Source organism: Martes martes, assembly GCF_963455335.1.
Source record: "Martes martes genome assembly, chromosome: X".
NCBI lineage: Eukaryota > Metazoa > Chordata > Mammalia > Carnivora > Mustelidae > Martes > Martes martes.
The window spans coordinates 101,962,765-101,990,160 of NC_137897.1; the positions used below are offsets into that span (position 1 = coordinate 101,962,765).

The following is a 27,396-nucleotide window of genomic DNA, read 5'->3' on the forward strand; positions in this document are numbered from 1 at the left end:
TTGTTCGACCTGAGTCGGAAGAGCAGGCAGACCAAGGAGAAAACCAAGCTTTCTTTGGCTATTTGGCTCTGCCAGATGCTGTCATGTGTAATCATGGAGGCACAGACTATAACCGAGGCCTGTATCAGTATGTTCTGCTAAGTACTGGTCAGGCCCGTTTCTGTTTTTTTTTTTTTTTATGGAGGGGCAGCATTTCTATAACATGTTTCTAGATGAACAAAAAGTATGTCTCTGGGTTCCATAAGAGCATAACTGTGTCTCACTCTTTCTTTGACCTCTGCCCCTGAAGCAACAGTTGATTATCTCTGATAATGTATTTATCCTGAGCCGGTGGGAAAGATCCACAGTCTCCCTATTGTTGAAAATGGAAGAACTGCCTTCTGAAGGGATAGTAGATTCTGGTTTTGCTCTGATGCAGAGAAGGCTAACCCTCACTTCCAGCTCGGTTTAAGCAGAGATGTAGCTGATACCATCCCCACACTGCAGAGGGTAATGGAGCTAATCGTCAACAACTGTGGGAGACTGAGGATAATTTTCCCTTTTTCCTGCCAGAGCCATAAGGGATTGGTCAGGAACGAGGCGTCAAGTCGTTGGTCTCAGCCGCTTGTGTTAGGATGAAGAGGAGCTTTGGTGTCACCTAGTCTTCCTTACTGAGAGCTGGTTTCCTACGAGCTGGGACTCTTCCCGCGGAACTTACTGGTTTGGAATCAGAAGGACCTTCAAGGTTACCTGGTTCCATTTTCCGTCGAAAAGCAGAGATCTCTGTAGCACTGTGGACAGGTAGCCTTTACATAAACAACTCCCAGGGCATGGAGAACACTGCTTGGCAAGGCATCCTGTTGGATTTGGGGGCAGCTTTGGTTGTTGAAATGTAGGTCATTCTCCCTCCATGCATGTGGCTAAGGGTTTTGAGTCAAGGCTCTTGGCTTTGGCTTATGGTTTGGTTGCCTTCCTCCAGATCCAGTGGTGACATCTGCATGAAGGGATTGCCTGGCAAACATCTCTCTTCTCAAGAAAGCTCTGAACCTTCCTATTACTACCTGTCTTTCAGGTTGACATGAGGAAGTCAGGCAGAGGCCAGACTAGACAGGTCACCTTATTTCTTTTTTTTTCTTTTCTTTTTTTAAAGATTTTATTTATTTATTTGACAGATAGAGATCACAGGTAGGCAGAGAGGCAGGCAGAGAGAGAGGAGGAGGAAGCAGGCTCCCTGCCGAGCAGAGAGCCCGATGCGGGGCTCGATCCCAGGACCCTGGGATCATGACCTGAGCCGAAGGCAGAGGCTTTAACCCACTGAGCCACCCAGGCGCCCCAGGTCACCTTATTTCTGTCTGAGCCTCATGACCTTTCTGGTTTTTTTGAGGATTGTATTTATTTATTTGGAAGAGAGAGAGCGCTAGCACGAGTCAGGATGAGGGGTGGGGTGGGCAGAGGGAGAGGGAGAAGCAGACCCCCCACTGAGCATAGAGCCTGTCACAGGGCTCGATCCCGGGATCCCGAGATCATGACCTGAGCCGAAGGCAGACTGTCAACCGACTGAGCCACCCAGGCGCCCTCACAACCTTTCCTCTTGTCCTGGGCTTCGGTATGTCCCTCCTTGACCTGCAGAGGGGATAGGAAGAGATGCTTCCACTCACGCAGCTACTACGTCTACTCTGTTTCTTTCCGAGCTACTATGAAGTTCTTGCTCCACTGCAGCTGTATAAACTCCAGAGCCTGCCCCGCCCTGGGTAAGCCGGGTAGGGAGCTACTGCTTTTCCTCGGGCAGTGAATGCCGCAACATGGCTTCCCCATGTTTCCTGACATCCTCCCTCACAAGGCACCGTGCTGTTCCTTCCTCTTTTGCCTCAGCCCAGACTTGTTGCATCAAAAGCCCCGGTTGAGAATGTTCTGGTTGGAATTGCCATTAGAAGCCATCTAACGTGGCAGTTCTTGCATGAGTGTGGGGACCCACGGGCGGGTTGGAGAGAGTTGGGAGAAAGCGCTGGGGTGACAGCTGCCGGCCTCCTAAGTGCCGCACGTAACCTAGAGCCAGTTCTTCGTACTCTGGTGATGGCTCCCACATCTGGACTTGGCCTTGGTAATGTCACATGTGAGAACACATGCCACGGTGGAGGGAAGCCAGCTGAGAATTCTTGGATCTTGCTCAACCCTCTTGGTTCACAAATTGGAGAAACCGAGGCTGCAGTTATTCCTTTCATAGACATACCGATCTTTTGCCATGTGCTCAGTCGTGTGGGGGAAATAAAGAACACATGGGCAGGGCCTTCCCTAAAGCGCTTACTAAAATAATATGGTAAGGATGCCTTTCTCTTTATAACACCTTATAAAGGGGTTTTGTATATGTTACCTCATTTAATTCTCATACCAGTCCTCTGATGTGGAGTAGGTCTTCTCCATTTTACAGACATAGAAACTGTGGGAGATTATGATTTGCCTCCAGCTAGTTACACAGCTAGTGGCCAAGCCATGTGACGCTAATATTAGTTAAGAGATAAGGGTTAACCCAATCTATCCCCGCTGTACCTGAGGTTTAGGACTGGCCTGTGGGATGAGGCCCTTGGCAATGAAATTCCCAGTGCCACTCAGGGTTCCATCCAGAAAGAGCTGTAAGGATCACAACACACTTTTTTAAAATAAAGGTTTTGTTTGTTTATTTTAGATTGGAGGGTGAGTTGCGGGGAGGAGCGTCAGGGGGAGGGATAAGGAAGGGGAAAGAATCTCACGCAGACTCCATGCCGAGCGTGGAGCCTGATGGGGGATCCATCCCACCACCCCAGGATCATGAGCTGAGCTGAAACCAAGAGTCAGTTGCATAACCAGCTGAGCCACCCAGGTGCCCCTTGAATCACAGGCATGCTTTTTGAAACTAGAAAGTGCTTTGTCTAGTGAGCTCTGGCTAGAATTAGAGATGTTGCCCAGTGCATCCCAATAACTTGATTTCCAACCAGGGAGGGCAGCAGGTTTCTGTGACTGCCCATCAGCTAAGTAGGCCCAGGGCACCTTCTGATTTCAGGGAGTTTCTGTGGCTTTGATCTTCATGTCTTCAGCGAGTGACCAACCAGGCAGTCAGATGGGTGAGTGGAGGCAGTGAGGGAAGACCTCCGTTTACATCCCACCCCAGTATACTTCATACTTCGCTTCAGCAGAACTGCTAAATTTGTTTTCATATTGGAATGGGGAAAGAGACAAAGGGGATGGGGAAGAAGCTGAAAATAAAGTTCTGATTTGCTCTGGGCTATGGGGAAATCCTTTTAAAATTACCCTCATCTTGGGGACAGCCACCTGGGCCGCCCCCTGCTGGCAGGGCTGGGAGTCGTCATCAGCTCGGAGAGCAGGGACTTTGTTGTTGAAGTACAGTGGGCACTTGCGAAGCATTTAGTGGCATTGTTGGCACCACACTAGACTCTGGTAGTTGCTCGTTACACAACTCGGCACTGAGATTCGACTCCCCAAAGCCTTCTGATTCATCATAGAGGAAGGCATTGCTTTTCTGTGCTCCATTTCCCTGACATCCATTCTTTCCTGTTTCTTGCCTTCAGATTTAAAGGCTCGGAAGCAGAAGACTTCCTCCCAAAGTTCGGAGCACCGCCTCAGGAACAGGAACCTTCTCTTGCCCAACAAAGCCCAGGGGATCTCGGATTCACCAAACGGTTTCCTCCCAAATAACCTGGAGGAGCCAGCCTGCCTTGAAAATTCAGAAAAGCCATCAGGAAAACGGAAGTGCAAGACCAAGCACATGGCAAATGTCTCAGAAGAGGCCAAGGTGCGTTGCCAGTGAGGGGAGTTGGTGGGAAGGGAGCGGGCTAGGGCGGCAGGCGTTGCCGAGGCTCCTTGATCAACAGTCGTCTGTGTGAGTGAGTGAGTAAGTGGATGGGGAGGACCAAATTAACTCATATTTATTGAAGTATTTTGAAGTAGTTCTAGGAGAGTTTGGGGTTACATTTGAAGAATGGGACCTAAAGTTATCAGTTAACGATAAGAGCCTGAAAACTCTCAGGTTTAGTTCTTCCTGGCTTTTCCTCAACAGGCCTTGGATTTCCTTTGAGTTAAGGAGGAGTTGAAGAATATGGCAGGATGTTAGCCTGAATAGCTTGTAACATCCAATCAGGAAGCTTTTGTCTGGCCTTAACTCCCTGGAAACCGGTCAGAGTTTTCTGAGTCAATCAAGGTAGAAAGCAACTTGTAGAAGCAGGGATGTTGCTGTCCAGACAAAGGTTGCCTGAGGGTAGGACTGAGAGAGTTAGAGCTGCCCTCCCACCACCAACTCACCAGTTCCGTTGCTTCTCAGAGAGGCACTCACCAGTCAGTAACCAGGCTAGCATTCTAAAATCCCTGTTCATAATTGAATAATTGACATCTTTTGGGGGGTGGGGGTCTGATGTTTACATCATTGGTTTTGGGTTTCACGTTGTACCATTTGCAAAAAATAACATGGTCCTCAGTCCTCGGGTGAACTTTACATTTGAAAGAAGCAAAGGTCCAGGCTCCAATGTCATTGGCCACCAAAAAAAAAAAACCAAAAAAAAAAAACAAAAAAAACACCAAAGGTCAGAATGGGCTTATTTGGTGGTTGTGATTTTTCCAGCTCTTTCCAGCTTGGAGTGGCAGTGGCAAAAGGCGGGAGACCCAGGTGCTTATCTCCCCCTCCTTTTCCCTTGCCCCTCCTGGAATCTGGTTCTAGCTCAGACAAGGTACTCAATCCTATTTCCTCATCTTTAAAAATGGAAATGAGGGGCACCTGGGTGGCTCAGTGGGTTAAAGCCTCTGCCTTCACTCAGGTTATGATCCCAGGGTCCTGGGATGGAGCCCCACATTCCTATCTCTGCTCAGCAGGGAGCCTGCTTCCCCCAGTCTCTCTGCCTGCCTCTCTGCCTCCTTGTGATCTCTGTCAAATAAATAAATAAAATCTTTTAAAAAATGGAGATGATACTCCATGTCCTTTCCATCTCACAAGGGTGCTTGGGGGAACAAAGGAGGCAAGGGTTGTAAAAGGCTTTGATAATCATAAAGTGCTCTTTGAGGTTGGTGTACATCCTTGAGCTTCAGTTTGAGGCGAGGATGAGAGGACAGAGGCACAGAATGGCAAGGTAGCAGTGACCACTCCCTCAGACCGCCAGAGGGAGCAGGGCAGGGGGAATAAAGAAGCCTGGCCCGTGCTGAGTGCTGCCTTCACGTGGCCATTCTTAATTCCCGCAATGGCTATTAGAGGTAGGCACTGTTGTCCTCATTTTATGGTGAGGAAACTGAAGCTCCAGGAGGCTAAGGGACTGGCACGAGGTTACTCAGTGGTCACGAGTGACAACGTGGGGACATGACGCATGTCTCACCGCCCTGGCTCTTTCCATGTGCCTCCACCTGGTCAATGGGTGGCTTCCGTCTATATCTGGGAGACGCTGGGGTTGGGGGCACCCAGGCAGGGACACACTGCAATGCTAAGCAGCTCTGGTGAAAGGTGGGCATCCCCCTCTTCTTCCCCCTTATTCCTCCCTCATACAGCCCCATCCCACACAAAGGTGACTGGCTGCCTGACATTCAGCAGCACACGCTGATAGTTGTGTCTGGTTACTCCGCCTGGCAGTGTCTGCCGAAATGTTCCTCCCAGAGAGGTTTTGTCCCTTCACAGGGCCTCCCTTTCTCCCTCCTGCCTTTCTTTCTCTCTCAGTCCCCACCACCTGCTCTGGATGCCCCCATGGCATGGTGCTTTGTAGTGGGAAGCAGGGCGGGGGGAGGGCGGGGGGGGGAACGCGCCTGCAACACTAAAGCTGGGGCATCGGCCAAAGGCTTCTTCCCACAGGGGCTCTGAGCCAGGGAGGAAGAGGGGAGGGGGCGGGGCCCCCATTTGTTCTTGCTCCTCCCCCTCTCAGGCAGCCTCCCTTGTCTCTGGTGGCTCTTGCCCCCAGAAGGAAAGTCACCCTTTGGCTCCCGGCTTGGCTTAGCAAAAACCCAGGCACTTTACCCAGCATCCTCCAGTATGGCCATTATCTACCTCTGCCCTCGTGGCTGTAGAGCCACACCCTACACTGATCAGCCGTGCCTTCCTGCTAGTGATTGGACCTCTCTGCCCTGTGGAGATGCAGATGGACAGCAGTTCCGGTTCTCTTGGGATTTACCAGAGGAGACAAATGGCCTGGGCTCTGGTCTTCTCCCTGCTGCCATCACTTTCCAAGCTTCATGATTTTCGGTAACTTTTCAGTCTGCCTAGGGCTCTGCACAGAGCTGGCTTGAATCAAGTCAACAAATATGTGTTGTGATGATGTGTCCAGTCCAGAGTGAAGTGCTGTAAGGAACAAAAGAGAAGATGACAGGGCACCTGGGTGGCTCAGTGGGTTAAAGCCTCTGCCTTCGGTTGGGGTCATGGTCCCGGGGTCCTGGGATCGAGCCCACATCGGGCTCTCTGCTCGGTGGGGAGCCTGCTTCCTCCTCTCTCTCTGCCTGCCTCTCTGCCTACCTATGATCTCTGTCTGTCAAATAAATAAATAAAATCTTTAAAAAAAAAGAAGATGACAATGTGAACCCTGTCCCAAAGGAGCCTCAAACCCAGCAGGAGGCCAGACTTGTCCATGAAATGGTATAAGGAAGTTAAAAGTCTGGCATCAAGTATCAGATTATTTGTTTCAGGCTAGGTGGCCTGCATATGTGGAGAAGGAAGTCTAGAGTGTTGTAAAAGGTTGTAGAAGACATAGGATTTCTGTGAGACTTTAGTAATGCTCTGAGGGATTTGGATAAGTGGTATGTATTAGTTGTCTCTTGTGCTCTAACAGATTATCCTCAACCTTACCTCAAACACAACAACAAACACACTATCTCCCACAGCTTCTGGCGGTCAGGGATTCATGAGCAGCTTAGCTGGGTCTGGCTTGGGGTCTCCTTTGAGGTTGCAGTCAAGGTGTCAGCCAGGGCTCCATTAAACTGAAGGCTTGGCTGGGGCAGGAGGGTTTGCTTCCAGGGGGGCTACCTTGCATGTTTGGTCATTGGCAGGAGATGCCTCCTTGCCTTGCCCTGGGGACCTCTCCGAAGGACTGCTTGAGTGTCCCCATGACGTGGCAACTGGATTCCCCCAGAACAAGTGATCCAAAAAAGAGTAAGGCTAAAGCCACACTGTCTTTTGGGAAGTGGCCTTGGAAGGCAAACACTGTTACCTCTGCACACTCCTGTTGGCTATACAGATCGGCCCTGTTCAGTGCAGGAGGGGGCTACATGAGAGCACAAATATCAGGAGGGATCATCAGGGGCCAACTTAGAATCTGATGAGGGCAACTTAGAGTCTGCCCTCTGGTCACCCAGTGATTCATGTCCCTCCCACACACGAGAGGACCCACCTCTCGCAAGGTCCTCTGAAGTCTTGTCCAGTTATGACTTCAGTTCTCAGTTTATTTTAATTTTTATTAATTGTATTTATTTATTTGAGAGGCACAAAGAGAATGAGCGAGAGCATGAGTGGGGGAGGGGAGAGAGGCAGAGGGAGGAGCAGACTCCCTGCTGAGCTGAGAGCCAGTCTCAGGGCTCCATCCCAGGACCCTGGGATCATGACCTGAACTGAAGACAGACGCTTCACCCACTGAGCCACCCAGTTGCCCCCAGCTCCTAGTTTAGAATCTCATCATCTAACTTAGGTCCGATGTAAATGAGGCTCCTTCGGTCTGGTTCCTCGAGTACAGTTTCTCAGGGCAGTACAGTTTCTCAGGTTCCTCCCCATGTGAAGAGCCCATAAGTGAGAAAGTGAGGCTCAGAGAGGTTGGGCCTTAATCCAGGTCTTGTAACTAGTAGGTGGCAGAGGCAGGATTCCAAACTGACATCTTTCTGACTCTTGAGCCCATGTGCTTTGTACCGCACAAGGTGGGCATGGATGTGATCCAGGGCTGGGGTATGGAGGAAGGTGGGAAGAGCCTGGGGTAGGTTAGGAGGCAGGTTTTTGCGACAAGAGTGAAAGCCTTAGCAGCTGTACGTCTTTGGTCAGAGATACCTATCTCTACTTCTCCTTCCTATCAGTTTGCTTCACTCATTTAGAAATAGGACTTGTCAAAACCGCAACAAATGGAATGGAGGCAGGTAAAGAAGGCATGTGGAGTGCTTCGGGGAAGCTGGGATGTCCCCTCTGTCTCTGATTTCCAATCCCTTGGTCATTTATTGGCTTATGTGGTTGAGAATTTGAGCCCCTCAACATCTGAGTGGGAGTGGATGGGAACCTTTGCTGATCCAGGACCCCATCTCTGCTTTCCAGGGCAAAGGTCGTTGGAGCCAGCAGAAGACAAAATCTCCCAAGCCTCCCACCCCAGTGAAACCCGCAGAACCATGCACACCTTCTAAGTCCCGAAGTGCCGGCCCAGAGGAGGCCTCTGAGTCACCTACAGCCCGGCAGATCCCTCCAGAGGCACGTCGGCTCATAGTGAACAAAAACGCGGGCGAGACCCTCCTGCAGCGCGCGGCGCGTCTTGGCTATAAGGTAGGGAGATGCCCAGCATCTGTGGAGAAGCTTCTCCCATTGTGTCTTCTGTGGCCTGGGCAGGACTTCGTTTGGGCCTGGGGCTTCAACCTCCCCTGGACTCCTTCTACGGCCCAGATGGCCTCTGGGGCTGCCTCACTGCTCTCGGGGAGCGTGGGAACGCAAGCTCATTGGAGTATCAGTTGGGATTGAAAAGAATTGAAATACTGATAATCCGACACGTTTGTAGGCCAGAAACGGGGTTTTGATGTCGTCTTAAACTTTGCTTTGTGGCAGCTCCCCCACTCAGAGAGGAGTAGGGGTGATCACTGCTCACTCTTCACACCGTCCAGCCTCCCCTCATTGGGACTCCCAATGGCCAGCAGTCAGTGGCGCGTTGGCAGGCGGGGCCGCACTCCTCGCACCCACACTGCTTCCCTGGGGTTGGAAAGAAAGTGGGAGGGGGAGCTGGCCTGTATTGAGCACCACTTTGGTCATGTTAAGAGCTCTTCAACACTGACCCGTGGAAGTAGGTTTTATTAGCCCCATTTTACACGTGAGAACATCAAGGCTTAGCAATGCTAAATGATGTGTCCAGGACCATTCAACTCTTATATATGTATGAGTCTGAATTCCCACCAGGGTCTTTTTGATTCCCAGGTGCCAGGGTAGGGCAGAAGCCTGGCTCTGTGACTATGATAAAACGTTGTCAGGTACCTTTGTTGATATGAACTCCTTGACCACGTATATTTGCCCACCGCACCAATTATTTCCTAAGGATTTGCTCTTAAGGGTGGAGATGTGGGTTTTAGAGGAGGCCTTGATTTAAGGCTTCCGATCCCTATATCTGACTCATTTAAATACGGGCGCAGTCCCAGCCGGGCTGGTCGGCACAGGAGAACGGCCTTGACAGTGGCTCACTGGCGAGCTGCCCGTCTCTCCTGAGTGCCTAGTTTGGGGGCCAGGGTAGGTGCCAAGGGAGATCTAAGGAAAAAAGATGACCAACCCCTGCCGTCAGGTTTAATATTCTTCTACCTGGGGCCAAACCAGCAAGTAGGAGACCATGGGAGAACCAACCAGGACAGGACAGGAGCAGGTTGGGCAGCCTGTCACGGGAGGGAAGGAGGAGGAGTCTGAGGCCTGAGGGAGGAGGCCAACGTTGTCTGCCTTGGTGAGGAAGGTAGGGGTCTTGTGCTCTCCTGAGCGAGCGGAATAGTTCCTATATATCCAGGAGATAGCACCCCCGACACAGGCACGCACTCGCTTGCTTGTTCGCTCACTTTCTCATTTCTCACTCACTTTTTCTCGCTGGCTAGCCTGTGAGCTAACTGTCAGTCAGGATGCCTGAGCCGCCCCTGTCCCCAGGGCCGGAGAGAGGGCTAATAATAGGCCTCTGGTCCTGCTGCCTGCCTTTTCCCCTCAGAAGAGGGGGCCACCCCTCCCCTCCCCCTCAGCTTATTCACCAGCTTCTTCTCAGACCAGCTGGGGTGCTTCTAGTCCCGGAGTCCTGCCTCTGGTCCTGTCGTGTAGCCCAGGGAGGCTCATCTTTACTTTTTGAGTGAATGACCACACTGAGGTATACTCAGAGCAATCCTGGTTTGAGGGGAAGGCAAGAACAGACTGCCCTGGGGTAAACATCCAGGGACAGCGCTTACAACTATTAAAACCAGCGTCCAGGGAGAAGACTTCAACCCATTCTTTCTTCCTTGTTCTCCAGTTACCGCCAGAGGCTGTGCTTGCCAGCACATGCCTCATTTCTCTGGTCTGGGGCCCTCTTGCAAAGCCCCAGACTAGGGAACCAGGGCTCAGGGAGTTGAGGCCTGAGAATCTGAGCTCCAGGTGGGCAGGTGAGCCTCTCTGAGGACCTCACCCCAACAACCCACGCCCAGATGAGTGAATATCCTTGGTCATAATACGTGTCTCCCCACTGCAAAGGAAATAGCCCAGAGCTGAGGCCCTGGCCATGGCACCTCAGGACTGACTTTGTTGACAGAAGATTTTGAGACTTGCCCATTAGGCCCCAGAATAAAGTGCAGGCTCTAAGACTTTCTCTTTGGACATTTGGAGAGCTTCGAGCCTAACTGGGGTGATTTCAAGAATTAGGCCTCTCTTCACTCATGGAGCTATCCCTGTCCCTGCAGGACGTTGTTCTCTACTGCCTCCAGAAGGACAGCGAAGATGTGAATCACCGCGACAATGCTGGCTACACGGCCCTGCATGAGGCCTGCTCCAGGGGCTGGACCGACATCCTGAACATCCTGCTGGAGCATGGGGCCAACGTGAACTGCAGTGCGCAAGATGGCACGAGGCAAGAAGGCTGCTCCCCAGCCCCCCTCCGCCCCACCCCCGGCCCCGCAGCTCAGCCCCTCACTCCAGAGAACTTGCTGCAGCCTGGGCCTTCGCAGTGCACAAGGCCTTGTCGGGAAGTGCTTCAGGAAGACAGCTATAGACCGCTGTGGGGGGGGCAGTTTAGGGCAGGCGTGGACGAGTTCCTGGCCGGCCAGCCCACGTTGGTTCCCAAGGAGAGGTTGGGTTATCTAGGGATCATCCTGACAAGTGCAGTATTACCAGGATGGCCACTCAGGCATCCCTCACGTCCTCCTGCTGGCTCATCTGTCTCCGGCCGAGTCTTGGTCTTATAGGAACGGGGAGGCCCACCTTAGGGTAATATCCCAGATTTGATTCTTGATTTGATGTCTGTACATTAAAAAAAAAAAAAGACACCTGCTCTGTCTTAAAGAAATTACAGCCCTTCACCTCTATCAGAGGGCCTGCTTCCTGGTTCAGATCGAGACAGGAACTGCTTACCAAGTAAGGGACTTTGGTCAGAGGATGCAGGCTTTGCTTGGCTGCCACCTGGTATACAGAGCCACTCCACTCGTCCCTGCTCCAGGGCAGTCATCCAGATCTTTCTGTTCATACTGCCAGCAGCCGCTTTAAGTTATCCTCAGTCAGGGGCCCGTTCTCTCCCGAACTCCAGAGCAACCAGGGGAGCTACAGTGTACCTCAGGGACTGTCCCAAATGTAGGGAGAACCTAAGAGACAGATGGGAGGGAGGGGAAAGAGGCAGAGAAGGAAGTGGGGAGATCTAATGGGGGGGTACAGTTCAGAGATGGTTCCTTCACCCTAACTCTTACCCACATCATTCTGGGCTCATATTAAGTTACTTTCCCCTGATGAAGTAGCCTGAGGCTAGACACCCAGGTTCCTGCTTGGGCCCCATTGTCCTCACCCTGTATCACCTCCGCAGGCCAGTTCATGATGCGGTGGTCAATGACAACCTGGAGACCATCTGGCTCTTGCTGTCCTATGGGGCTGACCCCACACTGGCCACCTACTCGGGACAGACAGCCATGAAGCTGGCCAGCAGCGACACCATGAAGCGCTTTCTCAGCGGTAAGCACAGCCCACTCTTGAAGCCATCATCCTTGGGGTTGGCCTCTCATTTCTGAACTCCTGAGGAGATATCCTTCATCTCCCTTCATCTCAAACAGCTCCCATGAGGGGCGTCAGCCCTCTTTATAGGCTTTCCTTGAAGTGTCTCAGAAATCTCTATGCACTTTAAAAAGCCCAGAGGTCCACTTCCTCTTGTTCCAATGCCATGAGTGTCCATATCGCATGCATCCTCTTCAGGGCCATGGCAGCCCACAGGGACCCATTTCCCAGCGAGGTATGTGGGGTAGGCCCACATAGGGAGACGGCGGCCCCACTGATAGATTGAGCTGGGGGCAAAATGTGTTGACCCCTGTTCTGAGTGGGATGTTAGTTACAAAGAAATGACACTAAGCATTTTGCTTTTGTCCTTGTACTTTCTCCTTGTTGGTGATCAGAGTGGAACCCTTGGGACCCCTTCTGAGGCTGTATTTCTCTCTCTTTTTTTTAAAAGATTTTATTTCTTTATTTTGGACAGAGCACACATGCACGTGAACAGGGAGGAAGGGCAGAGGGAGAGGGAGAAACAGGCTCTCCACAGAGTAGGGAGCTAGATGCAGGGTTCAATCCCTGGACCCCGAGATCATGACCTGAACCAAAAGCAGACATTTAACTGACTGAGCTGCTCAGGTGCCCCCTGATGCTCTATTTTTCACAGCCTCTTCCTGTGGTAACTAATGTTCCCTCTGCACCTCCCTGTTCCTTTTTCTTCCTCCCTCACCTGGCTCCTTGAGAAAAGTGTCTGGTGTTCAGGCCCATGGCAAGGGCCACAAGGCAACGTGCATTTATTTTTTCATCAGTGGTTGGCCGCTTTGTGCCTGCAGTGAGATAGCTCTACTGAGTTGGGCAGCAGGGCAGAGGGAAGGAGGGAAGTCTAGTGCGAACATATTCACCGGGAAGCTCCTCAGACTTGACTGAATGAAGGAACCCCACCTCCTTAATGACATCACAGCTCGGCCCTCGCTCTAGCAGTTTCTTCTGCAGGATGCCAGAGTGCTGGACAGATGAGGCAGCTGGCAGTCGTCTTGTTGACCCTCTGTGGAGGCTTCTGTGTTCGTGGTTGACCACTCTCAGACCAGGAGTCCACGAGACCCAGGGTTTGCTCAAGACCGCTCACTCTCACCTGGAATCTGGCTCCAGATTCCAGATTCTGGAATCATTAGTCCTAAATCCCCACCTCCCCGAAGGTACAGTTCTGGATTCCCAACCAGGGGATCATTTAGTTATCGAACAAAGCTTAACTAGATAGCTGATGATGGAAGGAGAAACAAAGAAACATGCACTAAAAGTCCCCATGGAAGGAGAGCTAGGTGGGAAGCACCACCTTGATACTAATAAAAGCCGAAGAGGAAACGGTGGGAGGCCATGGTGGGAGACCTTGATTCCTGTCCAGCCAGCCTCCATCCAGCCCTCAGTCGAGCTGACTAAACCCTGCAGTCCCCGGTCACCGTGTACAGGCCTCAGGCCTCCCTTTGGAACTCAGCCCTTCTGCGTAGGGGCAGGACTGCCTTTTCCCTCCTCCCAGCTCTGGGGTCCCGGGCCTCTGTCCCTGAAGGGCACAGAAGTTTGGGGATGTTCATTTGGTCATTTGGCTGCACTGTCATGGGGGTGTGGGGCTCAGGGCAAGCCACCCTTTGTGACCTTTTCTCCCATACCGTGTGCCACGTGCACTGTCTTACACACACACACACACACACACACACACACACACACACACACACACACACACACATTGTCTGCACTTGACTTGATTCCCAGGAGAAGCTGGCACAGATGAACACCCAGAATTTCTCAACATGATAAGAACACTGCATGAAGCTCTGTCTCTGATCAACAGGTTTAATCCAGGGGGTTCTCTTGGGGCTAGAAACTGGCCTCCCGAGGGTCTCCGGGCCTTCTGGATCCAAATAAAGCTATCTCTGACCACCTAAGTAAGCAGACAAACTCTTTTCTTCCCTGGCCCCTTCTCCAAAATCCCAAAGGAATCCAAATGTTGAAACCATTTTCAGTAGTTAAAAATTTAGAAACCAACACATTTTCCCCTCTCCTCATTTCCGTTAGCTAATCTCGACTACGAGCCAGCCTTTTGATACCTCCGTAAACTCACCCGGATGCCAGCTCACATTGCAGAGTCAAGATTTTTAAAGATTTTATTTTTAAGTAATTTCCGTAACCAATGTGGGGGCTCGAACTCACCACCCCAAGATCAAGGGTCACATGTGGTACCGACGGAGCCAGCCAGGCGCCCCAAGAGAAGACTTTTCTTAATTCTGGCATTTGGTAGCCTGTCCAGGCCAGACACCTTCATTCAAATCTTAACATTTCGTCTCAACTTTGTAGACCTGGAGCTTCAGCATCGTAATGGGGACCCAGAGCTGGAAGGAGTGTTAGCACAAGGTCATCTCTTTTCCATGCAAATGTCAAGTGCCCTCAAAGGCAGATCTCTGGCTGGCTTTTTGGGACAGTGCTAGCAAGCCAGGCTAGGACCTTGGCCCAGCACCCCGGGGAGGCAGGCACTGGCAGTAGTCAATGGCTCCTGGGAGAGGGGACTTGGGCCTTGGTGGGATGAGGAAATAATACTCAGGTTTTTTTTTTTTTTTAAGATTTTATTTATTTATTTATTTATTTATTTGACAGAGAGAGATCACAAGTAGGCAGAGAGGTAGGCAGAGAGAGAGAGAGGAGGAAGCAGGTTCCCTGCTCTGCAGAGAGCCCGATGCGGGGCTCGATCCCGGGACCCTGGGATCGTGACCTGAGTGAGCCAAAGGCAGAGGCTTTAACCCACTGAGCCACCCAGGTGCCCCACTCAGGTTTTTTTTTAATTGAGGTGAAATTCACCACATATAACCATTTGGAAGTGAATGGTTCAGTGGCATAATCAGGAGCTTAATTCCTTGAACCGAGTATTTTTCCCTCTTTTTGAACCCCGTCACCCCCCCACCCCCAGCAACTCTCAGGGAACCACTGGACAAGGCTCCCTAGTGGCTGCAGGAGGCACCCTGACCCTGGGCTTGGAAGTTTGGGAGGTGTTTCCCTCATTACCCCACCTCCCCAGCCCCTAAACCTGGATGCATTTGGGTGGATTTCTGGACTTATTATTATTTTTTTTAATGTCTGTCTGGCTGAGGCATGTTAAAAGCTTTTTGCTTTTCATCCCCAAGCATTTGCCCGACCAGACTCTCTGTAGATTGATTGTCTTCTTCCTTCCCCAGTGGCGATCCCACAGGGCAGAAGATGAAGGCGAATCCTTGTAGGGTGCGAAGGGCTCCATTTTCTGCAGGTAGAGAAGAGCACGAGCCTCGGTGTTGCTCGTGGTGTAGAGCTTCCCTCTTTTTGTGCGAGGCCCCTGTTTTGGAAAAGTCTGGGAATCGAATCCTCTTTTAAATACACAAAGGAATGTCACTATTTACAAATATGCTGTAGTGAATCCTTTCACAAAGTAGAAGATGCTGGCAGTCCATCTAGGTTGTAAGTGGATTTTTCTGTATTGAGTTGGCTTAAAGTGAGGCCCCTTTCTCCTGAGATCCGGAAGGGTGTGGCGGCAACCCCATCCATCCGTTCATCCGTGGGTTTCAGGCAGGGCACCAGGCACGGGAGGTCAGGCAGCGGAGCCCTTTCTCTCTAATCCTCAGGCTTGGAGCACCAAGCCATCCAGACTCTCACGGCCTTGGGAAGACCTCCTCCTTGGGCCAAATTACAGGCAGGCGTGTGACCGATTTGCCTTTGACCCTTTGAAGAAAAGAATAATAACCAGGCTAGTCGAGGGAAAACAGATTCGTGTCCCTCCCCTGTCAGAAAGAATGTAGGGGCCGAGGGGAGTTGTTGCAGTTTGGTTTGGGGCATCTGAGGAAGTACTGGGACTGCTTTTCCTTCTGCTGATGAAAGGGTCAGCAGTGTACCCCTTGAGGTCACGGAATCACAGGTTTTGTTTTTCCTGTTGGAGACCTCTGCCATATGACCCCGCGCCGAAGACTGCTTGGTCTTGGTTTTTCTCCCCCTTCATGTCCCTCAGCTGGTGACTTGGTTGGAGGACACGGGGAGCGGTATGTTGGGACCCCAAGAAAGAGAGAAACTCTGTCAGGGTGACCTCTCATACAACTGAGTAGTTAAAACATATTTTTCGTGTGTGGAGATGTAATTCACAGAACGTAAAATCAGCCGCTCAGCAGCCGAGGGCCGTGGGGGCGCTGTCTGCCTGCTGCGGCTGGTGCTGCTGGGGACGCGTGTGTGCGGCCACTGGTGGGACTACCTGTTTGCAGTTCTCAGGGAGGTTTACCCAGGAACAGGATTGCCGGGCTGAGGGCACTTTTGCGGGGACAGGCAAAGAGCAAAGGACTGAAAGTGGTGGGAAGGGGCAAGGGCCAATCAAGGGAAAGGAAAGGCTCTCTTCGTCCTGCTTGTGCGAGGAGCCTATGAGGCAGCGGGAGGGGAAGCTGCCCCGTCAGGCAGGCCGTGCGCTCCCGTTGCCTGCTCCAACGTCCACATCTAGGCTCCTGCCATTTCACATTGGGCTGCCTCAGAAAGGCAGATTCACCTGCAGATGACCAAGATTTGCTATCGGTGAGAACTAGTGGCCTGTGCCATGCTGGGAGCTCTGAAGGCAGCCCCTAGAGAGGAGCCCCAGGAACGTGGTGAGTGAGGGCTGCTGTGACCTCTCAGGGCAGGTGGGGGGACGATTACAGTAGTGATCAGGACCCGATGTCTCAGCCTGCTGGTAAAGCAGGCACGCTACTTTTGGTCTTGCCTTGTAGTAATTCCTCCCTCCCTTTCTTCCCCATATATTTATTGCACTCTTATGATGTGCCAGGAACCTGGGCTTAGGCCATGGGGAGACAGTGATGAGCAAGCCAGACGTGGTGCCCGCCTTTTGGAAACTTAACGATCTCACACCTTCATCTCCCAGGACACCTAGCACTAGGCCAGGCACCATGGGCAGCTCCCTAACTGATGCTTCTGGAAGAAACTCTTTCCAGGTCTCAAGGGCACAGGGTACAGAGAAGTGCCCAAACGGCCAGTCGTGAACTCAGCATTGTTTTGCAGAGTACATAGAAAAAGATCTAACATACGTGACTAAAGGTTTTCCACTGTAGCTGCTCAGCCATTATTTTGAAAGCTCTCTCTGGCTGCTTTTTCCTGCCAGAAGAAAGCCGTCATCTCCTAGAAGGTTGCTAAAAAGTTATTTCTTTCAGGAGCTCACAACAGCTAATAGGCGTTTCTGTGGATACGATGTGTGACCCAAAAGGGGAGGATATTGGAGTGCAGGGGTGCCTTTCCCCGGGGAAAACTAGCTTCGTGCCTTAGGAGGCATCGCCACCTTCCTCCTGGGATTTGGCTTCCCTAGGCGCCCTCTCGTCCTCTGTGCCCTTTGGACTCTCAACCCTTCCCTTTGCCCAAGCGTCACTTGAGGGCAGGTAGCAAGCATACAGAGCTAAGTCAGCTTGCCAGAGGTGCTAGGTGACATATTGGCAACCACTGGGCCACGTGCCCACAGATGACACCATTGAGTTTGTCATGAAAGCCTGCTTTTTGTCCACGTGGGGTTGCGAGGTGAGACAATTGCATAGATGCTGCTTCGCCAGGAAGAAAGAAGGCAAAGCAGCGACCTGCTGTCTGTCCTCAGGTCAAGTATGTGGAAAGTGGCTTAAAATGTGTTTGGTAGGGAAAAATACTTAGAACAAAACATGAACAATTGTAACCATTTTAAAGTGTATAATTGAATGACATTAAGTACATTCATAACGTTGTGCAACCATCCCCGCTGAGTTTCAGAACTTTATCACCTCAAAAGGAAACCTTGTGCCTATTAGGCAGTCACTTCCCGTTCCCTCCCAACTACCAGTCTGCTTTCTGTCTGCCTAGATTGGCCTGTTCTGAACATTTTATATGCATGGAATCGTACAGTATATGGCCTTTTGTGTCTGGCTTCTTTCATTTAGTGTAATGTTTTTAGGGTTCATTCATGTTGTAGTGTACGTCAGTACTTTGTTTTTTCTTATAACTGAATAATATTCCATTATATGGCTAGACCATGTTTTGTTTATCCCTTCATCAGCTTAACAACATTTGGGTCGTTTCCACTTTTTTTTTTTTTCCTTTTTTGGCTATTGTGAGTAGACCCGCTGTGAACATTCATTTGTATATAAGTTTTTGTTTGAACACCTGTTTTCAATTCTTTTGGGTATATACCTAGGAGTGTAAGCAAAAGGTTTTTATGAGGATAAACTTGGTCCTTTCCCCCATGTTTTCCAAAGATGAAACAGAAGGAATTATGCTTCCTTATCTTACTTTGAATTGGAGAGATCCTGATTGGCTATATGAGCATTGTGACCCGCGGGGGAATTGAAATCTTGGGATAGGTCGAAGATTCTCCTGGCAGAGTCCATTCCTTACACCACTAAGAGCCTGTATCGCAGACCTAAATGCCTTTGGGCTGATCGTGTAGGAGAGCAGAGCAGGCTGGGTGGGGACTGTTGAGCCAGAGAACGCACATGTCGCCTCTCCCTCCAGCCAACTGTTGACATGCAGGAATGTGGGTCACAGTGTTGCCAGATTTTCTGATTTTTTTTTTCAAGAAAAGATGGAAATCCAGATTTTTAGGTGAAATCTCTCAATTTTAAAAACTTTGATGTTAATTAACTTTTTTTTTTTTTTTTGGTTTAAAAACACTGAGCCAAACTCCAGGTGGTCAGTGGGCTAGATTTGGCTCCTGGCTGCTGGTTGGCAACCTTGGATTAACAGCAGGAAACGTATCTCTCTCTGGTAGCTCCCAGGCCCTCTTGTGGTCCTTCCTTCCCTTCTCCCATCCTCTTAGCCCTCTATGGACGTTCTTTGTCTCTAGATCCTTCTCCAGCCTAACCTCCTTGTCTCACTGCCCTCTCTTCTTTCATCAGATCACCTCTCGGATCTTCAGGGCCGGGCAGAGGGTGACCCTGGCGTGTCCTGGGACTTCTACAGCAGTTCTGTGTTGGGTAAGCTTGGAGTCGGATGCTTCCCATGCTTGTCCGTGGCTCAGAGATGGGGGATTGCTTTGGGTTTCATGAATTGTTCTCAAAGACAGGAGTGATCCTGTGGAGGCAGCCTTTTCCACCTGTGAGTAACTTATGGACCCTTTCGACCCAAACCCTAGCTCCCCCCAGATTCAGATGCCACAAAGCCACCCCGCATTAGCCCTCTCCCACTTCTGCCCTGGGTAATGTTTTCCTTCTCTGTCCCCCCACCCCACCCCGTTCTCCTCCCTTGCTCTGTCTTAACCCTATCAGAAGCCCCTGCCGTGCATCGTCCTGTCTCTGGCATTGCTCACACGCAGGAGAGACCCAGGCCCTCCCCTGGGCCGCTCTCATTCCCTCCCTGCCCGGACCCGAGGGCACAAGCTTTCTCAGACAGCCATCCTCTCCTGAGCCCTTAGCCTCTGACCCAGGCTTTCCTCTCTTAGAAGAGTCTTTATCTGTGATGCCGTCAGCACCCCTCCCTTGGGTCAGGGTTGCAGATTGGGGGAGGTGCCCACCCCGAAGCCCTGGGGAAGCTGGAGCAGGAGAAGGTTGGGATGGAATGAAGTGAGCCACACCCAGACATGTGGGCTGGGAAGGGAACTGGCTGAGCCACCCCTTGGGCTTCTGAGGGCCAGCAGGCCAGGCAGGTGTTTCTACCTTGCCTTCGACTGTTGGTAGAACTGGCAGGCTTCATCTCCAACAGCCCAGCAGCTCACCCTTCATATCACCTGGCTTTTTTCCAACCGAAAGGTGGAGGAATATAATGATTTCTGGCCACAGAATTATGTCTCCCAGGGATAGAACTTTCGTGGGCCCTCCCAAGGGTGGGAACCATGGGATCAGTGAAACTGGGTCCCAGCCAGGGGTCTGTCTCCTGATCGTCCACCTTCAGGTGCCTTTCCTTGTTGGAGCATTTCTTGTCCTCAGTTTTGTGCATGTAGCTTAGTCCTAATATCCCATGTGCTCTCCTTACAGAGGAAAAAGATGGCTTTGCCTGTGACCTCCTACATAATCCTCCCGGGAACTCTGATCAAGAAGGAGATGATGTGGAAGAGGATGATTTTATGTTCGAGCTCTCAGACAAGCCTCTTCTCCCTTGCTACAACCTCCAAGTGTCAGTGTCCCGCGGGTAAGTGTCTAAGAGAACTACAGGGACGGAGTGCCAGGATCCTGGCAACCCCTGGCTTGCCTCGCTGGGAAGGGTGGAGCTCTCCAGAAGGAAGCAGAGACCTGGCAAGCAAGCGCTAGAGCTCGTAGAGCTCGGGAAAGCTGGCACATGACCAAGGCCAGCCTGACTTTCCCGCCCTGCTCAGTTATCTTCGGAACAGAGGCTATAAGCTCTAGGTTTATTGACTGTGTGTCCTTCCCAAACCCCAAACCTAGATTTGCTCTCCGAAGGATTCTGCTGCTGTTCCTGGGTGTAAGAGATGATCTGGGAGATATTTGGGCTGATGAACTATTAGAATCTCTGGAACATTTTTGTGGTTTCTGGGAACAGCCAGACAGAATATTTGCAATTGAGATTCTTGGAAAAGCCGCGACATATGGTTGCCATAGCTAGGGGGCTGCTGGGGTCCTTAAGTAATCCACAGGCTGCTTTCTCGGAGCCTTCATGTTGGCAAGATGATGGCACGGGCACGGTCATGTCAGAGGACTGTGTATGTTATTAACGGGTGTCACCCATTTCCAGAGACTAGACTATACCTGACACCATTAGACCAAACGCGGCTTAATCTTTACTTGATGATCCAGGAGGGAGTTCGCGGGGCTGCGGTTCTGGTCGCCTTCCACCGATGGCACCGATGGCCGTGCTGCTTAGGGGGATGCTGGATGACCTGTCCTTTGGTTCTTAAACTCCATCGCTCAGTATTTTCTTCTTCTTGGTGTCTTCACATAGTTCAAATACCTTTGCAAACACTCTTAGGGATCCTTTTCCTTTGATACCTATTTTTAAGATACCCAACCCTGTTTTTGTTGAAAGAGTGAAAGCACACAAAGTGCACACGGCAGAGAGAGGGGAGGACGGGGGATCGGGAGCCCTTCGAGTGAGTCCCTTGAGTTGATGACTCTACCCATTGAGCCACAAGGCTCTGTGCATCCCTTCGCTCAGGGCCTGATAAGAATAAAAATAGCCTATATGATGACACTGGTAGGGATCAAGTTCCAGGGGCTTTTGGTCCTTATTCTTCTGGGCATCAGCTGATCCCTGAGGGCGGGGCAGGGCCTCTGGGATATAGTGTTGCACAGTTAATTAATTCTTCCATGGTATTCAGCACCGCCTCCTCTGAAACAGGATCTGGGGCCCCAGGCAGCAAAAGGACCAGGGTAGTGTGCGCCAGGTGTGGATGGAACATGGGGCAACCGAGGGCCACTTGCCACGCAGCAATCAGGTTTTCACATGAAAGCTTGGTCTGGGCAAAGCTGGGTCTCCTGACGTTCTGGCCTCCCTTCCTCCCTTGCCTCTTTGGAATCTGTCCTTCCCCACAGCTGCAGTGCAATGGGAAATACAGATTCTCCAAGAAGTAGGGAGAGTGTAGGGGTGTCTGGGTGGCTCAGTCGGTTGAGCTCCTGACTCTTGGTTTTGGCTCGGGTCATGAGATCGAGCCCCCAGGGGAGCTCTGCGCACAGCGCTGAGTCTGCCTGCGATTCTTTGCCTCTTCCTCTCCTTCCCTCTGCTCCTCCCCTACTGGCTCCCTGCTGCACGCTGGAGCTGTCTCTCAAAGAAATAAGATCTTTAATAAAGAAGTAGGGAAGGTGTAGAATGATGACCCGAAGGCCCTGCAGGCTTCAGAACTGCCTTCGGAATCCCCAAAGCAAAGCCGGATTCTGAGGACCAACTGTTAACGTTCTGAGGGCTCTTTTTCATTCTTTGAAAGTGATGGTCCAACTGTATGGCATCTATAGTCCCTTTCTCTGAAACCCAGAGCACTCCATTTCCTGACAGTGTGAGAAGAACGTTTATTGTCCCTGGGAAGAGCATTGCATTTTAGGGAGCAGGGGTGTGGGTCTGAGTAGGAGTGGTATGTGTTGAGCGGAACACTCCGTCCCGTAACCGTATCTTCAGCAGGCACAGCAGGCAAACCCCAAGGGCCAAAATACAGCCTTCAGAGCATCTCCAGGCTAGTGCAGGAGATCGACGAGTATATAATCAGCTCTAATAAGAGACAAAATAAAAATGTCACACCGTTGAGCAAGGTGTCCAGTGAATAATAGTAGTCCCCCATTCCTGTGCCACGGAGAGAAGCACAGTTAACATTGCTTTTGTAGTCTTTCTGAGATGGGCTGTGTTTGCAGTATTGTAAAAGGGGTGTGCATCAAGTGCCACGAGACCGCGGAAGATGGGACGAGCGACCAGGCGATCTGGCATCTGAGCTGGGCCTGAGAGGTGGCTGGAGGGTGCAGAAAGCAGGGCTTGTCCTTCATCCAACGGCTGGCACTTGGTGGGGTGGAGGTATACAGTGTGTGCGTGTCTGTGTGTTACTACAGGGGGGCACTGGGCTGAAGAGGTTGGAGGGGGTCGTGTTTGAAAGGCCTCGCAGTATTGCGGTAAAGAATTTGGACGGTTGGGTTGTTTCTGTTTGTTTGTTTGTTTGCTGGAGGTACCAGGGATCCATGGAAAGCAGTTCAGGGAGTGAGAAGGTGGAGTTTTCTTTTTAGAAAACGAATAGTAACAGAGGATCCAGTGAGGGCGGGTGGCGGTGCAGCAGAGTGACTCTTGGCAGAGGGAAGCCGCATGGGAGGCTGGTGGGGCCGCGGCGGGCAGGACAGGGCCACAGGAGGAGGGACCGCCTTGGAATGGGGACCATTGACGCGGGGATGCAGCACGTCTTCCTGGTTTGCTCAAAGCGGGGAGCACGTGGCCCCTGAGCGGCCTCTCCAGCACCCCTCCCAGCTGTCCCCAGGCTGCCGCCCAGTCGGGTGTGCTCAGCAAAGTCAGACTGGCTGTAATGTGAGCTCCGGCCCTGCAGAAAGGACGGTGCTGCCACTGGAGAAAAAACTTGTCTAATGCATTCCAGAGCCAAAGAGAAATGCCTTTTAGATTACCCGCAGTTTAGGCCTTTCTCCACGGCTCCCCGTCTGTTGGGGAAGGTCTCAGAGAACAAGGAGGCAGGGGAAGCAGGAGTGAGAACAGGAAAGGGAAACCAGACAGGGTAGCAGGGGTCGGTTGGGGGGAAGAACTGGTCCCAGCAGATGGTAAATTCCAGGTCATGGGGCGTGGGGGAAGGTCTGGGGACGGCTGCTCTGGGTTTTAGGTTCTAGAAGTTCCCTTTCCCTCCTGCTCCCGCTTTGTGGGAAGAGGACAGTCACAGGCTGAGTGCCGGAGATGAAGCTGAAAGCTGGTTCAGCCCCTGGAGGAAACAGGAGAGTTTGGCCCCTGGTTTAGTCTGGCGTGGGGGGTGGGGGACAGTCAGACTGTCACCCTTCCGGGGCCTTCCGGAGTGTTCCCGGCACTCCACTGCCTCCCCGCAGCCCCCTTCCCTAACTCCTACTCTCGCTTCTTCCAGGCCCTGCAACTGGTTCCTCTTTACCGACGTCCTGAAGAGGCTGAAGCTTTCCTCCAGGATCTTTCAGGCTCGGTTCCCGCACTTTGAAATTGCCACCTTGCCCAAGGCTGAGTTCTACCGGCAAGTGGTCTCCAGTCAGCTTCTGACCCCAGCCGAGAGGCCCGGAGGCATGGACGACAGATCCGCCCCAGGCTCCTCTGAGACTGTGGAGCTGGTGCGGTACGAGCCAGAGCTCCTTCGGCTCCTGGGGTCTGAGGTGGAGTTCCAGCCCTGGAACAGTTGACCTGGGAAACAGCCCCTCCCTTTTCTTCTTTCTCCTCCCAAGTTCGCCCTTCCCCACCTCCCATGTCTTTCCCCCACCGAGCACCAGACTGCAGAATGAGGCAATAATACGGACCAACAAGAAGCCGCCTTATCAATGCCAGCATTAGTGACTGGATTTTTTTTTCCGGTTATGATTAGTTCTCATCTCCCTGTCATCGTCTTTGTTGTTGTGGTTGGTGATGGGGGTGGAGAGTTGAACTCCACGTCTGAGGACAAGAGATCCCGGGGATGGTGGGAGGTGACGCCAGGGTCTCTTGGACTGGCCTCCTTTGTGTGTGACCAAGACCACACCTGGGCCCTGGGTGGCCTCAGCCTGTCTGGAGGAGAAATGAGAAAAGCCCAAATCTCTGAGCGCCTCCTCCGTTCCCCTGTGTTCTTCAGTCTTCCATAGTATTTATTTTATTAGTATTTAATTTGTATTGTTTCATTGGTTTCTGATAAGTCTGTATCACTGTGACGATTTGAGACAACTTGTTGTATTGAGGGACTTTCTTCACCTTTCTTTGTCTGTCTTGATCAGTTCTGGAGCTGCCCCCTCCCTCCGACAAAGTGACTCCCAGGTTTGTTTTCACCCCACTGGGGAGGGGGCAGGAGGGGCTGGGGGGTGCTGAGGACCTGTGACTAATGAAGGTGGCTGGTGCTGGTGGGGGGTTGGGGGGTTGAGGGTAATCCTGAGGCTTTGGTGCTCCCCCCCCACCATTTTTTTTTTTTGTTTCACTACCTGCCCTTTGCAGCAGCTCCACTTTCTTGAGATTAGTGTTTCTGGGGAGGGGTGGATTGTAGGGGGAAGGGGTTAATAGGTCACTCTATTTGCAGAGAGTCAGGAATGGGCCTGAAGGCTAAGATCGCCCCCTCCTCACACTTCGTTCACTGCTCCCCTCAGAGTGCACAATATGGGCTTGTTCCCGCATCTCACCCTCCTCCTCCAGCTACCGCACCCCTTCTCGCCTTCACCCTTTCTGGATGCTGAGTCTCTCAGCTTCTAGCCCTTGACCCTCACCTCTCCCCCTTGCCAGACTCAGCACCCGCTTCTTCTCTCTCCTCCTTGCTTCTCCCTCTGTCCCCCATTCTCCTTTGGAATCTGCAGAGGGTTCTGGGATGAACTGCCGGATGTGAGATCGGGCCTCAGCTGTTTCCTGGGTGAGGGCAGGAGGCTGGGCTCTGCTCCCACCGTGGGACCTGGGGCTGATTGTGGGGCCCTGCCAGGTCTCCTTCCTGGCCTCTGGTGCTGGGTTCGTCCTGGGAGAGAGAGGGAGGAGCTCGGGTGGTCCCTTGTCCCTGCCCCGCTCTGTGGCATTGTCTTTCCTACTCTTGTTCTTATTTTTCTACCAATTGCTATTTTTTCCAAACAATCCTTGTAGAGAGTATGTACCATCCAAAGGCAGGAGGGCCTCACTGTGGCCGGCTCTGGTTGGAGATGGTACAGTTTTATTGTACAGGTGCTAAAACAACAACAACAAAAGAAGAAAATGGAAAAAAAAAAAAAAAGACAAAAAAAAGGCAAAAAAAAAAAAAAAAGCCAGTTTGAGGATGGGACAATCTGTTCTCTGGAGACTCCTGACCCATGCAGGAGCATTGGTGGTTATTTTCTTTGTATTGTGTTTGTTCTTTGTTCCCAGGGGGAAGTTCTAGGCCCCCTTCTGTAGGACTGCTCCCCACCCCCACCATACTGCCCAGTTGGTTTTGAACAGTTGTTCTCCCTTTTTAAAAAAAAAATATATACATATGTGTGTGTATATATATATATGTACATATATATATATACACACACATATGTATATATAAAGTTGAGGGGTTTGGGTTTTAATTTTTTGGTTTTGTGGGGGTTCATGGTATTGTGTGATTTATTTTATGTTTGCCTTTACCTTTTTGCATTTGGGTGTGTATTCTGGCTGCCCTTTATGTTTCATTTTAAGCAACTGGCTGTGGAGTCAAAAACACTTGCATACTGAAAAACCTGTGTCAGGGCTTCTGTCTCCTGTCTTTACTCTTCTCCCTGTATTGGCTCTTCCATGGTTAAAACAGATGGGCATCCTGATGAAGTCAATGGGAATGCCCTGATCCTGCCTTGCAGTTTGGGTACCACAAATGAGGACAGGGCGGCGGGGCTAGTGAACATTTGAGCCACTGGGGCAAGATCTGGAAAGAAAAGGCAAAGCAGGGGCACGTCATGGGGTAAGGGGGCGGGGAGTGGTGGGGAGAACGGAGTCCCTGCATCCGTTTAGCTGTGCGTGCATGCGTGCGTGCGTGTGTTCCTCGTCTGCCATAGGAGTAGCCGAACTGGAAGGAGGAACCCTCTTTTAGGTGGCTATAAGGAATGATCCTCTTTAATTCAAGGAAATCACCTGCTTTGCTGGCTCCCTTGCCCTGGACCACCCACATCTGTGTCTGACCACACAGTCTTTTCACTCCCACACTGCTGTGCCCGTGCTTCCCCTGCCCACCCGCACAGCACAGGCCTTCCATGGTTCTGGCTTCCTAAGACCCAGCTACTGTGGAGGCAAGATGAGCATCCTAGATTTTACACCTTTCCTCCCCACTTCGGAAAAACAGTGGTAGAAGTTCCAATTCCTTCTGACTGCTGGCTCCAGAATGGGCCCATTACTGGTTGAGGGGAAGGGGATGTCTGATAGGTCTGGGATGTTTCAGCTATACTCTTAGGACCTCTCCCTGTGGCTTAAGTCTCTGCAGAACCCTGTCAGTGTACAGGTGAGGGGATCTGTGGGTCTGGCCAGCCGGAGCCTAGCCAACCCTGGGAGTGAATTGTGAGCTGCCCTTTGCTCAAGCCCCAGGAGCACACTTCAACCCAGGTCTTTCTGTCCAGATGGAGGAACATCCATTCCTTTGAGCCACAGCATTAATCTTCCTCATTGGCCTTCGCTTACCCACTTTCTGATCTTGATGCTTCCAGAACAGTTGCTTTCTCATGTTCCCAAACAACCACATAACAGCACTGATTTTAGCTCAGTCCTCCATTTGGAACTTGCAGTTAAGAAATCAGATATGTCAGTAGGTCACGAAAGCTATGTGGTGAGGGCAAGGATTCAGCTCAAAGAGATGGGCGAGAGCCGTGGGGTGGTTGGCAGGACTTCTGGGAGAGGGTACCCCGTTGACACTTCAGTAGAAAAACAGGAATGAGGGGTGACAGGGAAGCGTCTCTGAACTGAGGGGACAATTGGAGCAAAGGCTTAGAGACAAATAAGAGGGTGGTATGTGCAGGAAACTACAAGCCACCTGAGTGTCACTGCAGCTGGAGGGGACAGAGCCCTGCCAGGCATGCCAAGGAGCACAGCTTGGACTTTTGCCTTAGGTGATAGGGAACCACAGGAAAACTGGGTAATGATAGAGGGGTTTTGTTTGTTTAATAAACTGGTAACAATGTGTTGGAGGTGTTGGAGGACGGAGAGGAAGAGAGGTAATCGCTTGAGATTCAGAAGAAAGGACGAAGGGAAAGTGGTGACAGTACTGACTGTAAGGATTTCCACTTAAGGCAGGAGGGAAGATGCTGTGGGCAGAGTCAGCGTGACCCCAAAAGAACAGGAGAGGAAACTTCTGGGGGCCGTGGGCAGCCATGGGCAGCCATGGGTATCTGGGTTTGGGTGTGTGGACACACGTGGCCCTTTATTTCCCTGCAGAAAAGAGGCGAGTTGCGAGCAAAGCCCATCCGCAGCTCCTTCTTTTCTTGCCTTTGGGCTCCTTTCCCCACACCTTTCCTAGAGAC

The 27,396-nt window shown here is 51.5% G+C and overlaps 1 protein-coding gene across 1 annotated transcript in view; it reads left to right on the forward strand.

The window, feature by feature from the left end:
- Nucleotides 1-25,620, forward strand: part of BCORL1 (BCL6 corepressor like 1) — a 62,205-nt gene extending 36,585 nt beyond the window's left edge. The window contains exons 8-14 of the mRNA XM_080831297.1: nucleotides 3,543-3,766; nucleotides 8,225-8,446; nucleotides 10,567-10,733; nucleotides 11,676-11,821; nucleotides 18,748-18,825; nucleotides 19,822-19,975; nucleotides 23,352-25,620. Of these exons, the coding sequence (XP_080687423.1) occupies nucleotides 3,543-3,766; nucleotides 8,225-8,446; nucleotides 10,567-10,733; nucleotides 11,676-11,821; nucleotides 18,748-18,825; nucleotides 19,822-19,975; nucleotides 23,352-23,634 (1,274 nt within the window). The 3' untranslated portion in view covers nucleotides 23,635-25,620. The remainder of the gene's footprint in view (nucleotides 1-3,542; nucleotides 3,767-8,224; nucleotides 8,447-10,566; nucleotides 10,734-11,675; nucleotides 11,822-18,747; nucleotides 18,826-19,821; nucleotides 19,976-23,351) is intronic.
- Nucleotides 25,621-27,396: the final 1,776 nt, after the last annotated feature.